The 16,736-nt window shown below is 43.0% G+C and overlaps 1 protein-coding gene across 4 annotated transcripts in view; it reads left to right on the plus strand.

The window, feature by feature from the left end:
• Positions 1–16,736, plus strand: part of ZEB1 (zinc finger E-box binding homeobox 1) — a 201,398-nt gene that overhangs the window by 182,852 nt on the left and 1,810 nt on the right. For all 4 annotated transcript variants that reach the window (XM_065400081.1, XM_065400082.1, XM_065400084.1 and 1 more), the window contains 3 exons: positions 9,090–9,195; positions 9,685–11,495; positions 13,096–13,276. In XM_065400081.1, coding sequence (XP_065256153.1) covers positions 9,090–9,195; positions 9,685–11,495; positions 13,096–13,276 — 2,098 coding nt within the window. The remainder of the gene's footprint in view (positions 1–9,089; positions 9,196–9,684; positions 11,496–13,095; positions 13,277–16,736) is intronic.

Consider the following 16,736-nt stretch of genomic DNA (forward strand, 5'->3'; position numbering starts at 1 on the left):
TCTGCTGCTGGTGCATATGTATTCTCTCTGCTCTAGATGGTGGAGTGCTGTGCTGGAGGAAGGAGGGCACAAGAGACATAACAGGCAGGCAGGAGAAAAGTTGAGAGGGAATAACAGAAAGCGGCAGGAGTGCCGGGAGAGAGAGGAGGAGGAGCCTCTTATGTACCTCTCTAGCACCCCTAGGAGCCTGGACTGATTAACACCAGCTTCTCAGGGAGCTTCTTCTTTCCTGCTGCTTCCCTGAACCCATTTGAGGAGAACAGGCAATCAACTGAAGCAGTAGGAGCCAGTTAGGCTCTTAAGACGCTGATATCTTGCCTCACTCAAGCCCTGCTACCAGCTTGCTTATTTGTCCCCTTCAATTGTGTGTTGAGAGCCACTATAGCTGGCACAGAACAGCAGTCATGAGTGAAAGAAGAAAACGCCCCTCTGGGGCAGCATTCAGAAAAAGAAAGAAAGCAAAGGAAGCTTTTCTATCTAAGCAGGAAGGAGCTCTCCTGAGATACATAGACACAAATGTTCACGGTGAGCCTTCCGGCCCCAGTGAGGATGTGAGTGGTGAGGAGATGCCTGATCTTCCAGTTAGTCAGAGTGCAGGTGACCTGGCAGCTACTGCAGCATCCATATCTCCATCTCAAATGGATGTAACCATGCACATTCCTGAAGAAAAGTGTAGATCAGAGAAGAGTGTGGTGGAGGCGCAAGAAACAGCTGCTGCTGAGGTTAGTTCCTTAAGTCTAGATGATGCAGGCTGTGGACCCACTTGAGCAGTAGCCTGAGGGTCTTCCTTGTACTGCATGGGCCACAGCAAGTGAAAAACTTCATGTTCCCCAAAGACAATGAAAATAGAAGTTTCCATCCAACACATTACTGGCGTGAAATCCCCAATGGTGACAAAGTGGAGAGGCCATGGCTTATGTACTCAAAAACCCAGAATGCTGCATACTCTTTTTGTTGCAAACTTTTCCAGTCTAATGTTCCAGCCAAATTGGATTCTGCAGGAACAAAGAACTGGAAAAATCTGGCTAGAAATCTGGCATGCCATGAGAAGGCAGCAAATCATCAGAGAGCATTCCATAGGTGGAAAGAGCTTGAGATGAGACTAAGGTTAGAGGCCACCATAGATGATCAGCATCAAGAGAAGATTGCATCAGAGTCTCTTTACTGCATACCTGACATCAGCCATACGGAACAAATGACTTTAATGGTGCGTTTTGTAACAACAACAGAACCTGGTGAAAATGTCCCTGCAATGGTGACTGTCAGAGAGCATTTTCTAGAATTTGTTGACATTGATGATACTACAGGAACTGGTATGACAAATGTGCTTCTTAAAAAGCTGGAAGATATGGGAATTGCGATAGCTAACATGAGAGGTCAGGGCTACGATAATGGTGCCAACATGAGAGGAAAGAACAGAGGAGTGCAGACATGGATCCAAGAGTTAAACCCTCGAGCTTTTTTTGTCCCATGCAGTTCTCATTCATTGAACTTGGTGGTCAGTGATGCAGCATCAGCTTCTAGTGAGGCTGCTGAATTTTTTAATGTAATTCAAAGCATCTATGTATTTTTCTCTGCATCAACTCATCGATGGCAAATGTTGAAGCAACATCTGGGAACATCCTCTTTAACACTGAAACCACTGAGTGCCACACGATGGGAAAGCCGAGTGGAGGCGATAAAGCCTATCAAACACCAAATTGGGAAGATAGATGATGCCATAGTTGCCATTATGGAGGATAATGCTATGACAGAAACTGTTTGTGGGAGAACAGTGGCAGAAGGAAATGGAATCACCAGAAACATACATAACTTCAAATTTCTGTGTGGCTTAGTGTTGTGGCATGACATACTGTTTGAAATAAATGATGTAAGCAAGAAACTCCAAGATGTTTGATCTTAATATATCTGGAGCAATGGAACAACTGGACAAAGCAAAGTCATACCTACAGTCTTACCGGTCAGATGAGGGATTTCAAAACGTTCTGAAGAGTGCACAGAAGTTGGCAGAGGAATTTCACACTGAAGCTATTTTCCCACCCATTCAAGAATACAAGAGTCACCGAAGAAGAAGACATTTTGATTACGAGGCACGGGATAATCCCATAAGAGACCCCAAACAACAATTCAAAGTTGAATTCTTTAACCAGGTGCTAGACTGTGCAATACAGTCAGCTGAAGAACATTTCATGCAGCTTAAGGAACACAGCAGTATTTTTGGGATGTTGTATGATATTCCCAAACTCCTCACTATACCTGAAGAAGACCTACACCAGCAATGCAGGGCACTAGAGACAGTGTTGACACGTGATGACATGCGCGATATCGATGCGAGTGATTTAGGTGATGAACTGAAAGCCCTTTCAAGATACATTTCAGGACCGTGGACCTACAGGAAGCAGTTGAAATCTTTGCACCCAAGAAGGCACGGAAAGCACCACTTTGATTATTCAAACAGGTAAAAATGCCAGTGTTGACTAGGCAGACAAAAAAAGTTACATTTGCTGTTCAGGTGTTTGAAAGTTAAGTGTTACTTATAGTTTTTGAACAAGGCATTTTAATTTGTTAGCTCTCCTTTATTGGGGTAGGTAGCAGAGCAGTACCATGAGAGGAGAAGAACAGGAAGAAGGCAGAATTGAGACCTTTCAAAGTTTTGACCCAAGCGAGGGAGCATGGGGGCATCATTTGCGCTCCCGCCTCAGGTTTCAAAATGTTGTGGGCCGGCCCTGGCATGTACCACTGCTCCCCCCATTTCTGCAGGCACAGAGCTGCCACGGTAGGAGAAGGTGGCCATTTGGGTTCCTGCCTCAGCAGCTGGATGCTGCCTCCTGGGTCCTAGTTCCAGTCAACTTCCCCTTCTATGTGTGCTGGACAGTTTTCTGTACAGTGGTGAGTGCCTGCAGTGGGGCAGGGCAAGGGGTGTGAAGGAAGTGTGGAAGAAGCAGTGGGGATAGGATAGGGAAGGGGGTTGTGGGAGTGAGAGAAGAAAGAAGAGCTGTGGCAGGGGGAAGGGGATGGGGAAAAGAAAGGGATAGGAGAATGGAGGGGGGAGCGGGAGCCTGGCACACGGCATTCCCTCAGTGGTGGCAGCAGCAGCAGCAGCTGGGGCTCCCCTGGGTATTCAGGCAGAGTTTCTTCAGGAGAATATCCATAAACTCTCCAACATTCTCCAACCCTCTATCCATGGGAGAGTGGCCCTTCTGATTAAGGAGGTGCTTCTCAAGCCTGCGAGTGCTCTTTGGAGTACTACTAGCGGCCAAGTGCTTGGAGAAGCGCTATTTTGTTCCAGTACAGGGATACAAGGGATTTTAGTCCCATTTGGCCCCAAACTCCTGGTAGTCACAGCAGTGAATGACAGCGCCTGGCAGGGCAGATTCAAGTCCTCCCCCAAAGACAGAGACTTGAAGCGCCTAGATCTTTTAGGCAGGAAGATATACACCTCATAGTCACGTCAAATGAGGATTGCGAACCAGCAAGCCCTGCTGGCCAAATATGACTTCCTCAATTAGTTGGTTTTGGCCAAGTTTGAGGAACAGTTTGCCCAAGGCCTCCTGGGATGAATTTTGTGTTTGTCACTGAGGGCAGTTTAGTGGCAAAAACATTATTGCAGTCTGCACTTGAGGTGGCGGATACTTCGTCCAGGGCTATGGCCTCCACAGTTACTATGAGGAGAGCGTCCTGGTTTCAGATCTCTGGGATTATATTGGCTGTCCAGCAAGCAACTGAGGACTTGCTGTTCAATGGCCAACCCTTGTTTTCGGATAAGACTGATGAAACCCTGTATTCCTTCAAGGATTTGAGGGCCACCTTAAGGTCCCTGGGGGTGTATACAAGACACGCACAGAGACGCCATTATGGTGCACAGGAGCAGCAGTGATACGGGCTGCAACGCCCCTTTGTGCAGCCCTTCCCCCAAAGACAGCGAGACTACCCCAGGAAAATGGGAAACAGTCAAGAGGAAGCACTCAAGCTCGGGGCCTGGCCACTCTGTGCATCTTCCTTCAGCACCTGCTAAACACCCATTTTGACTCATTAGGCCAGAACATTGTTCCAGTTGTTCTTCCTTTCTCATCATCCCCCTGTTCCTTTGGGGACAGGCTGGCTCACTTTTACAGTGCCTGGGTATCGATAATGTCCAACAGCTGGATCCTAGACACTTTCAGCTGGGCTACACCATCCAATTCCTCTCCAAACCCCTATTTCCCCCCCCCCCCATCCTTCTCACGAGATACTGCTCTTTGAACAGGTCAGCTCTCTGGGAGGGGTGGAGGAGGTTCTGTGAGAACACCACAGTGCTGGGTTCTACTTCCGGTATTTCCTGATACCAAAATCCAAGGATGGGATCAGGCCCATTCTCAATCTCCACGTATTCAACACTTTTTCTGCCTACCACTAAGACTGGTTTGCTAACTCAGTTATTTACCTGATTGGATTGCTGGCTCGGCTTTTCACCTGATCACATTGCTGGCTCAGCTTTTTACTTGGCTGTTTTCTTTCCTTACCAGACAAGCAGGCATCTTTTCCCATGTGCCAGCACCAAAAATATACATCCTACACATGCCTTCCGGGACCGAATAGGCATTCAGTGGTTCACACACTCATGGGCCATACCACTGTAATGTCCTATGTGAAGACACAAGGGGGAACTCGCTCCAGAGCACTCTGCCTGGAGGCAGTCAGTCTGTGGCAGTCTATATCAAAGAGGACATCACCCTGATAGCTGTCTACTGACCAGGGGTCCAAATTGTCTTGCGGATCATTTCAGCAGGATTTTCTCCCCAAGCCACAAATGGTCCCTAAAGTCAGAGGTCCTTCAGATGGTGTTTGCAACATGGGGCATCCCTACATTCGACCTCTTTGCAACAAGGGAAAAGAGGAACTCAGCCCAGGCTCCCTCTCTGACTCTTTCCCCTGCAGCTGGAAGTCAACTCTACTGTATGCATTCCCTCCTATCCCGGTTCTTCCCCAGGTCATCGCCAAACTCAAGCCAGGCTCATCCTGATTGCCCTAGCATGGCTGAGGCAGCACTAGTTCTCAGATCTCCTTGCTCTGTCAGTTCAGCCTCCCATGCCTCTTCCTCTCCTCCCTGACCTCCCTACCAGGACAACGGCCACACCCTGCATCTGGCGACCCCTTGACCTCACTGCATGGCTGAATGAGGAGGAAGAGCATTGCTCAGAGGCTGTTTCAGAGGTCCTACTTAACAGTAGGAACCCTTCCACTAGAATGGCCTACTTGGCAACGTGGAAGAGATTTTCCATGTGGTCCTTGGCCCGTAGGACCCATCCAGTGGAGGCTTCCATCCAGGACATCGTGGAGTACCTGTTACAACATCAGGACTCGGGCCTCGCACTCAATTCTCTGAGAGTGCATGTGGAAGCAATATTGGCATTTCATTCACCTACCCAAGGGAAATCTGTTTTCTCCAATACCATTGTGATAAGATTTCTGAAAGGACGACCCCTTCTGAATCCTCCAGTGTGAGAGCCAGTCCCCTTGTGGGACCTGAATGCAGTTTTAGCGGCTCCAATGGGACCTCCATTTGAGCCCCTTGCTTCCTGTCCGCTGCCCCTCCTGTCTCAGAAAACTGCATTACCTCTGCCAGGAGGTTGTGAGAGTTGCAGGCCCTGATGGCTGGGCCTTTTCACATGCAGTTTTCAGGGACCAGGTGACACCAGAAGTTTGTATCCAAGGTGGTCTCTCAGTTTCATTTGAACCAGGTGGTGTATTTGCCTGTATTTTTCCCCAAGCCACATTCCTCCCTGGAGGAGCAACGCTTCCATTCATTAGCCGTTAGACACCATCTAGCCTTCTCTCTAAGCAGAACTGAACAGTTTCATGCTTTGCCATGCCTGTTCTTATTGTATGCGGACTACATGAAGGGACAAGTGGTCTCTGCCAAGACTATCTCTAAATTGATAACAAATTGCATAAAGACTGCTTATGAGATAGTGTTGGCTACACCTCCTCGGCAGATATGGGCACATTTGATGAGAGCACCATTTGACCATTACACAATCACTGCTTCTTCCAGAGCGGACGCTAATGCCAAAAGAATGGTCCTGCAATCCTTAGGTAGACTTCAAGCCCTGCCTCCAAATGGGGGTACTGCTCGCTAGTCATCTACTTGGAATACACATCTGCATCTACTCGAAGAAGAAGAAACGGTTACTTACTATTGTTCTTCGAGATGTTTCACATGTGTATTCCATGACCCAGCCTCTGGCCCTTCATACAGCCAGGGGAGGGGCTACAGGCACGAGGCAGGAGCACCACCCGTCTACAGGTACTGCTAAGCAAGAGGCTCTGGCTCTGACACATGGGGCGGGCATACACCTTTACTTGGAATACATGTCTGCATCACATCTCAAAGAACCACAGTTACAGTAAGTAACAATTTCTTCTTCTACAGAGGATTCTACAAAGAACTTCCCTTTTTCAAAACAGCTGCTATTCTTAATGGGACTGAGGCCACAGGCGACCAGCTGAAGCCCTGAAGCATGAGATTAAAATATGTTATAGCCATTATCATGATACAGAACTACAAATGCTATGAGCCTGCCGAATGCAATGCAGGCAATCACACTCTCTCAAAGGCCCATGAAGGAAAGGTTTGAAGATGAGGATTCATAGATTCACAGATTCCAAGGCTGCATGGGACTCCCACAGCCATCCAGCCTGACCCCAAGGCCCCTATTACACACACACAGGCTGGAGAAAATACCTAATCTTAATTTAAAGATTCCAAGCAGTGGTGAGTCCAATACCTCCCCAGGTAAACAGTTCCAATGTTTACCTCGCTGCTAGGAAATTGCGTCTTATCTCAAAGTTGAATTTGTCCAACTTTCATTTTCAGCCATTGGATTTTGATGTCCCTTTATCAACAAAATTGAAAAGCCCAGCACTATCCTTTACTATTTGTAAGTAACTATACACAGTAATAAAATCACCTCTCATATTTCTCTTCAATAAGCTGAGGAAGTTGAGCACCTTAAGCTTCACATTGTGAGGCTTGTTTTCCAGCCTCTAGATCATTTTTGTGGCTCTCCTTTGAACTCTTTCCAGCATTTCCACATCCTTCTTAAAAGCTAAAGTGTCGTCTGCCAGTATTTGCAAAGAATCGAGGGCAGAGAAACAATAAAGTGTAAAATAGTATTGTGGAACCTCAAATAGAATATCTTGTACAGTTGCTAGCAAAACATACAGCTGCATCTGAATGGTGGTAGAGCAGGGGTGGGCAAACTACGGCCCGCGGCCACATCTGGCCCTCGAGCTCCCGCTGGGGAGCAGGATCTGGGGCTTGCCCTGCGCCCATGCTCCAGCCAGGCCGCTCCACACATGTGTGCCGAGGCTCCTGGAAGCAGCAGCATGTCCCCCCTCCGGGTCCTACGTTTAGGGACAGCCAGGGGGCTCCGCATGCTGTCCCCGCCCCAAGCACCGCCCCCGCAGCTACCATTGGCCGAGAACTGCGGCTAATGGGAGCTGCAGGGGCAGCACCTGCGGACGGGGCAGCGTGCAGAGCCACCTGGCTGCACCTCCGCATAGGAGCCGGAGGAGGGACATGCCGCTGCTTCCAGGAGCTGCTTAAAGTAAGTGCCACCCAGAGCCTGCACCCCTGACTGCCTCCCGTGCCCCAACCCCCTGCCCCAGCTGTGATCCCTCTCCCGCACCCCAACCCCCTGTCCCATCCCAGAGACTCATCCCACACCGTGAACTCCTTTTTTCTGGCCCCACCCCAGACCCCCAGCCAGAGCTCTCATCCCCCGTGCCCCAACCCTCTGCCCCAGCCCCGATCCCCCTCCTGCCCTCCTAACCCCTTGGTCCCAGCCTGGAGCACCCTCCTATACCCCAAATCCCTCATCCCCCAGAGCCCGCACGCTCCCCACACCCCAACCCCCTGCCCCAGCCCAGAGCCCCCTCCCGCACCCTGAACTCCTCATTTCTGGCCCCACTCCAGAGCCCGCACCCCCAGCCAGACACCTCGCCACCTCCTGCAGCCCAACCCCAATTTTGTGAGCATTCATGGCCCACCATACAATTTCCAGACCCAGATGTGGCCCTTGGGCCAAAAAGTTCCCCCACCCCGTGGTAGAGCATCAGTGGTCTCGTTTTTCATAGACAACTTTATTTAAAATTAAGTTTGTTGCAAATATTTTTTTATATAATAAACTAACTCAGTTTGCTCTAGCAGTAAATTTTCCTTTCTCTCTCGCCTCTATATTGAGAATTAAACAGCTCTGACTATACTTTCAAAAATAATATACTTGGTCAGTGTTTAAATATATACATTTGTACATATAAACTATTTATACTAAAATAAAGGTGTATTTATTTAAACTTATCTTTCTTGGCCTATGCTACTTTAAAAGAATTGTAATGTAAATAAGGCTGAAATGGTTAAAATACTTCAAATTCGTAATAAATGTTCTCACAAGACATAACAAAAAGATAGCTAAGTGACTTCATCACAATTGTTAACAAATATTAGGTGTTTGAGGAATCCATTTATTATATTGCATATTTTAATGTAAATTTTTTGCATTTCTTTTGAGAATAAACTGTGACTGACAGTGCCTTTGTTGTTACTGAAACATCTTCTCTTCAGCAATCCTGTGGTGCCATTACATAAAGAATCTAAGGCCAACAGTAAGAGCTGGAAGCATGTAAATGGAAAAATCAAGTCAACCGATTAAATTTTAAACTGTCTCTAAATGCTTTAATGTTTCTTTCTTGTATTCCATATCCATTGGATGATTTTTACAAACAGAAAAGGGAATATCTTACTAAATTTCTTAGGCACGTAACCTGGCCATATTCCCCTTAAGTAAAATTAGGATAGAGAGCAATGTATTTTTTTAACTGTACCAAATTTACACCAATTATTTATATGGCTCTGTTTTCTAACCTGACCACTGATCTGTTTCTTTTTTATAAGTAACTCATATAACCCTCAATCCCTCAAAATGATGATTGACTGTATTCAGTTTTGAATTACTTCTGGGCTGAAATTTGAAATTTTCCTTATGCTGTTTTTTCATTAAATTTGAACTCCTTTGTACTCTGAATGAATTTCAGATTTTCTCTTACAGAGACATGTGACTCAGTCCAGTGGTAATCGAAAATTCAAGTGCACTGAATGTGGAAAAGCTTTCAAATACAAACATCACCTAAAGGAGCATCTACGAATCCACAGTGGTAAATATGCCAAGTCTTGATATACATAATGCATATTATCAAGTGTACTCTGTATGACTTTGGCATGAAAACACTTTTGTAACTATAAGTTTAAAATATAAAGTTTATATTTTGTTCTTGGAGATACTGTAAATTCTGGCCCAAGTACTCAGCTGTGCCCAAGGTGCTCCCAGTGCAACTCAAGAGGCTTTGCAAAAGTGGCTTTAAGCTGAGACAATTAAGCAAAACTTCAGCTGTAGTGTTAGAGTTCTGGCATGTGTAAAAGCAAAGATAGTCAGAAGGAATTTGGGGATGTTTTATTCATGTTATGTGTATGTATACAATTTTTAATTTTAGAAAGTGGACAGCCTTTGCCTTGACCTCTTTATAAAGTGTTTGTTGTCAAAGTCATGTCTGTGACCGTTTGAGAGGAGAGATACTGTTTTCCTATTACTTTAGTATGATGGAGATGCACCGTAACCTAATCGACTCTCATTTATCTTTGTTTAGGAGAGAAGCCATATGAGTGCCCAAACTGCAAGAAGCGTTTTTCCCATTCTGGTTCATATAGCTCACACATAAGCAGCAAGAAATGTATTGGTTTGATGCCTGTGAATGGTCGAGCACGGTCAGGGCTCAAGACGTCTCAGTGCTCCTCCCCTTCCCTTTCCTCATCACCAGGTATCCCAGCGAGACCACAGATACGGCAAAAGATAGAAAACAAGCCCTTACAAGAACAACTTCCCATTAACCAAATTAAAACTGAACCTGTGGATTATGAATTCAAGCCCATAGTTGTTGCTTCAGGAATCAACTGTTCAACCCCTTTGCAAAATGGGGTTTTTAGTGGTGGTAGCCAATTACAGGCAACCAGTTCTCCTCAGGGTGTGGTACAAGCTGTTGTTCTACCAACAGTAGGTCTGGTATCTCCCATAAGCATCAACTTAAGTGACATTCAAAATGTACTTAAAGTGGCAGTAGATGGTAATGTAATAAGGCAAGTATTGGAAAACAGTCATACTAATCTTGCATCCAAAGAACAAGAAACAATCAACAGTGCATCCATACAACAAGCTGGTCATTCCCTCATTTCAGCTATCAGTCTTCCTTTGGTTGATCAAGATGGGACAACCAAAATTATCATCAATTACAGTTTGGAGCAACCTAGTCAACTTCAGGTTGTTCCACAAAATCTGAAAAAAGAAAATTCTGTTCCCACAAACAGTTGCAAAAGTGAAAAATTACCAGAAGATCTTACAGTGAAGTCTGAGAAAGATAAGAACTTTGAAGGAGAGACCAATGATAGCACTTGCCTTCTTTGTGATGACTGTCCAGGAGATCTTAATGCACTTCAAGAATTAAAGCACTATGACCCAAAAAATCCCACTCAGCTTCCTCAGCTCAGTGAAACAGAAGCTGAGAAGTCTGAATCCCCTGTTCTATCAGAAACAGGGGAGAGCAACTTATCTCCTGGTCAGCCACCTTTAAAAAATCTTTTATCTCTTCTAAAAGCATATTATGCATTAAATGCACAACCAAGTGCAGAAGAGCTCTCAAAAATTGCTGATTCAGTAAACCTACCACTGGATGTGGTAAAAAAGTGGTTTGAAAAAATGCAAGCTGGGCAAATTTCTGTACAGTCTTCTGGACCATCTTCTCCTGAACAGGGCAAACTAAGTAATCCTACAGATAATGATAATCAAGCAGGACCTACAAATCCAAGTGAACCCCACGACAACACAAGTGATTCACAAAACTCCCTCAAGATAATTAAGTCTCAGACTTTATCAGTGGGATTGACCCTGAATGGTTCACGAAGTAATACGCCATCCCCATCACCACTAAACCTCTCTTCATCCAGAAATTCCCAGGGTTATGTGTACACAACAGAGGGTGTACCAGAAGAGCCACAAATAGAACCTCTTGACCTTTCACTACCAAAGCAACATGGAGACATATTGGAAAGATCTACCATAACTAGTGTTTACCAGAACAGTGTTTATTCTGTCCAAGAAGAACCTTTGAACTTGACTTGTGCAAAAAAAGAACCACAAAAGGACAGCAGTATTACAGACTCTGATCCTATTGTAAATGTAATCCCACCAAGTGCCAACCCCATAAATATTGCTATACCTACAGTCACTGCCCAGTTACCTACAATTGTTGCCATTGCTGACCAGAACAGTGTTCCATGCTTAAGAGCTCTAGCTGCCAATAAGCAAACCATTCTGATTCCACGGGTGGCTTATACATATTCAACTACAGTTAGCCCTGCAGTTCAAGAAACACCGCCAAAACAGACCCAACCTAATGGAAATCAGGTACCTAAGCCTGTGTGTATTCTTGTATGTACTATATGTAGAGGTGTGGCATAATTCAGGTCATTATTTTTACCAAACTAAGAAATACTTTAATGGGAAAAGAAAAAAAGCCAGAATTGGTTAAAATAGTGTTTAAATTGTTGATAATATTTATTTTGGTTGCATCCTAATAAGTGGGTGATGGAAGTTATTGTAACATTTATTCCTTTGAAGCCAAGCTGGTACACAGTAGGGCAACACACAGAAACTAATAGTTGTGTCAGATTTTCAGGACCAGTTTTCAATCTAAATAATAGATATATTATCTACTTATGAATTCCAGTACCCTTGGTTAAAAAACAATGTAACCAGGCTCATATACTTTGCTGGCGCCCTATCCTCTCCCCCTTCCCCCCCCCCCAAAAAAAGGCTGCGTGGAACATCTTTATCCTCCTATTTTGCCCTTCCTGTCAGCTCCCTTCCAGTATTATCTTGATCCGGTGGGTAACTGAACTCTTCCTGTACCATAATGGAACTTTAAACAAAATTAAAAGGAAACTTTCATTGAAAATGGGGCAAGTGCTTGTCCCTTGCATGTGTTATTTATGTACTCTACTCTGTTTCTACCTCAAGATATGTCTGTGTGATCCGAGTCGATCCCACTGATAGTTGTACACAAATTATTAAGGTAGGAACAGAGAAGAATAAAAAAAACAAAACATGCAAGGGACAAGATCTTTTCTTGGTTGACTCCTTGTAAGTAGGTGATGGAAGTTAATGTAAACTCTTTCCTGTACAGTTGGAAACTGGTCAGCCTGGGTTTGGACTGACACAAGGTATGTGTGTGTTTGTTATATATTACTCATGCATACTGAGGTAGCTAATACATATTTTATTTTGATTTGAAAACTGATGCCAAAAATCTAATACAGTTTTTGTGTTTTTTGTGACTTGCTGATACCATTAAAATATGCTTTTATGCTTCTTGAGAGTGAATTTAGCAGATGAATCACAATTACAATTACAGTATTATGGTATTATAGGTACAGTTTTTGTTCATGGAATATTAGCATTCCCTGGCTAGTTACTTTAGGTTACGTTTGTAACAGAATTATGGGAAGGAAAGTAGCCAGTGTTACAGAATTGAACTCTAATGTTAGCATAATTTTAATTTCCACAAAAATGGTGAAACATTTAGATGCAGATGGTGTACCTTGATGTAAAAAACTGTTAGAAACATTCTTGGTCTTCCACATTCCCAATGCCCTTTTATGTACCTTTTCGTTCTATAATCTCATTTCCCTCCCTTATCCAGCTCTTACTTGGTATGTCAGTGCTCTTCTGAAGGTTGGCCTGAAGCCAAATCTTGAAACTCAAACATTGCAACTCTGTTAAGTACTGGTTTTCCAGGCCTTCTAGTTATAATAGATCAGGAATGTTAGTGTCACAAAGAGAGAGTCTTTTCTTGGCTATGTAAATGTTAGAATTAAACAACATTGTTGGTCAATGTATTGAAATTAAGTGAAATTACAACTAAAATTCCAGGATATGATTTATAATCTCGCCTACTGTGTCCATGAAATTTGTACTAGGTTTAATATTTTTTTTGTAATTTTCTTAGGATGAAAGGCAAGATACTAGCTCAGAAGGAGTCTCAACTGTGGAAGATCAAAATGATTCTGATTCAACACCACCCAAAAAGAAGATGAGAAAGACAGAAAATGGGATGTATGCTTGTGATTTATGTGACAAAATATTCCAGAAGAGCAGTTCACTATTGAGACATAAGTATGAACACACAGGTATGTAGTAGTAAATATAGTTTTTAAAATAGTTTCCTTATTTTAATTCTGATTGGATTCCATGCTTCAAAAAGAACATGTAATATGTCCATGGTTGAAGGGTGGAGGAGAAAATAACTTTTTCATCATCATGGCTCAATGCACACCTTTTTCAGTAAACCTACATTTTTTATGTTTGTTCGATTTTCATTGCAATTCCAGGATGTTGTTTGTTTTGGGTTTTTTTAGGGACTAATGCAAAAACGTTAAATGATCAGGTATCTCTTCTCCAGCTGAGTCATGGTCATGATGATCTGACAGCTCCTCTAATCAGGGACTCATTTCTCACCTTCCAGCTCATACTGCTGCCCTCATTATTATTATTTGCTATTTACTCACAAAGCACCTTATACATGTGGGACGCTTTACATACAACTAAAAGACAATGTCCCTGCCCCCAGGCATTTTACAATCTAAGAGTCTAATCTAAAATCATTTGGAAATCAGTGGGAGTCTTCAATGAGCTTTGAATCTTTCACAAAAAGAATAGCGTTGCAGTCTTAAGTTTTTTCATTTTTATTTCTGTGCGTTCCTCCTTTCAACTCCAGTTCTGGCTGTTTTGGTCGTTTATTACATTCTTTTACTTTAGTCTTTGCTCTCTTGTGTATTAGACATGTTTTGATATGTGTGTCTTCATATGCCTTTTTCTTTTTTTATTAACTAGATCACTGTATTATTTCTCTGTTTATCTGCATTACTCTTTTTTTAAATCTCTATTAGGTTTGGTTCTTAATGGTGTATTGTCTATTAATTCTGTTAATTTTATTTTCAGTCTTTCCCATTCAGTTCAATTTCTCAGAGTGTGTTTCTCAACAAAATATGTATTTTTCCCAGCTTTGCTTTCCTAGAAGTTTAGCGTGTTAGTTTCTCCATTTTTAGAACATCTAGTTCTTTCTATTTTACTTTCTAACTAAGTACAGAGCTCAGGAAAAGTGCCTGTTTGACAGTATTAGTCATTGCTCTTCTGTGTACTGTGATCAGAAAGCTACCATTTGTCTGCATCTTTCATATCAAGGCTAGGCCTATACAAACTTTTTTGCCTAATTTCTACCCTATTTAATTGTGAGTTTTGAATACTGAAACCAAACTAACATTACTGGATTCTGTTGTATTAATTTAGATGGAATATATGGGCCCAAAGAGTCAAAGGTGTTAACATGATTCTGAAACTACAATATTAAACAGTTTTAAAGAAGTGTTGGGGTACAGAGACCTCCGCCTGCTTAGTCCCATGGCAAACACCATTACAAATCATTGTAATCTTTTATTAAAGATGCAGAAAAAGAAGAAAAACAGTTAAAGCATTTGAAATGTAAAGAAATAAGTAAGGCTTTCGTTTTAACCACATCCCTTGTTCCCTTTCCCTTTAGCTGGGGACAGTCTTTAAAAGAGGGGGGCGGGGAGTAACTTAAATGGTATCAAAGATGATGATAACTGCCCTTTTTGGAAGAGAGAAGTTAGTTGGAATGGCTGGAGCGGTTGTTACTGTTTTTGTTGTCGAAGTCCAATTCCATTTCCTAGAAGACAAAACAAGACACACACACACACACATATACACACACACACACACACACACAGAGTGAGAGGGAGAGAGAGAGAGAGAGGGGAATGAAAAGAACAGGGAAGATAGAAAACACAACTTCTGTCTCTGGTATTGGCTTTCACTTGCATCCTCACTGCTGGAAAAACACAGGCACAGCACATGCTCTTCCCAGCCACTCTGAGTCCTGGCAATCTCGTATCAGCATTGGACTGTTTCAGGGGCATTGCCTTTAGCTGCCCCTTTTTGCTCAGAGGCTTACAGCAGTGTTGCAAAATGTACATTCTTGGCTCGTTGAACCAGATTCTTATTGGACAGAATGCAAAAGGGGAAGGAGAAGAAATAAGGTGGGGAAGGAAAAGGACACATGGGAAAGGGGTGACGAAGTCTCTCATACCAGGTTGTGTTTGGGATTCACCAGAGCCAGTGAGTGGAGGTGGAGCCCTTTTATGGTTTGGTTTGGTCAGGACATCTCTTGGGATCAGGACAACCAAGACAATGATTTACACTGGATCCCAGGGCCCCAGGAGACAGTGGGGGTGGCAGCCATGATGGTGAAGCTCGCTCCTTCACCTCCCTTCGCTTTCTCTCAGTCTCCTTTATTTTAAGGACCTCAAAAGGGACTGATGGGCAGAATAGTCTATCCTCTCATTATTTTGTCCACCAATAGGCCTAATTTCAGACCCACCAATTTTGGTTCTCTGATTTCTGATCTCACACTGTTCTTGTTTACCAGGCATGATCTTGATCAGTTTTGTTTAGACTAATTCAGTCTTTTTTCTTTTCCCTTTTCTCTTGTCTCTTCTTTTCTCTTTTCTTTTCTTGTTTTATTTTTTACCTTTTCCCATCAAATTATGTTGTTATAGGTTATTATGACATTTTATGAACTTTCACTCACTTTTCACAGTTGAGCTCACAATTAGGGTAAATTTGTAGGCCCAATTATCACACCAGTTTGTTATGTTTAGAAGAGACATTAAAAAATAGCAGAGAGGGGACAAAGAAAAAAAATCTGAAAACTGAAGCAGATTGAAGACTGAGGGATAAACAAATACAGAGAGACTGAGCAGGGGTTAGGAGAGAGATTTTTCTAATGAATTTGTAGGGACAGAATAAACACTTGTGCCAATCTGTTTTTGGGGGTGAAGATGTTTCTTCTCCTCTCTTCTTAACACAAAGTGAACAAAAATATTTTAAGTGAGTTATGAGTGGGATTAAAATCCAGGTTAAAAATGGATTTGAATTTGAACTAATTTTCTATCCAAAAAATGTTTAATGAAATTCACCATCATTAATTGGGATCCTATTCCTCTTATCCCACCTGATTGTGGGGTGTTCATTCACTAAAAGTATCACCCAGGAGCCAGTCTATCAACTTCCAACATTCTGTGCAATTTTGGCAAATGGCTTTCAAGACAGCCATTCTTGTTCTCAAATTATTCAGCTATGTAGAAATTCAAGAAATTCAATTCACGCAGTTCAACAAAGGAGTTAAATGGATTTAAGCATGTGATTAAGTCAGTGAGACTCAAATGTGTGCTTAAAGATAAGCACATGCTTAATTGCTTTGCCAAATTGGGGCCTGAGCATGCTGTGGACGATGGTGCTGAGTCTGCCCTTTGTTAGAATGGAAAAATAGGGTCGATAAGTGTTGCAATTTTCTAATGTATTTTATCATCTTTTTTGGAATAAGGTTTTAGTTATCAATGTGGATCTTTATAGTTTCATTGAGTTAGCTATACAACTGGCCTAGAGCTGGTCTCTACAGACCTGTCTCCATTCTCTTCCTGCGATGGGCAGGGCATACAGTCTCCTGATAGTCTCATCGCAAAAGGAAGACTGATTTATTGAGTGCAGAAAGTAAGTCTTTATACACAAGCC

Source organism: Emys orbicularis, chromosome 2 (genome assembly GCF_028017835.1).
Source record: "Emys orbicularis isolate rEmyOrb1 chromosome 2, rEmyOrb1.hap1, whole genome shotgun sequence".
In the NCBI taxonomy this organism is placed as follows: Eukaryota; Metazoa; Chordata; order Testudines; family Emydidae; genus Emys; species Emys orbicularis.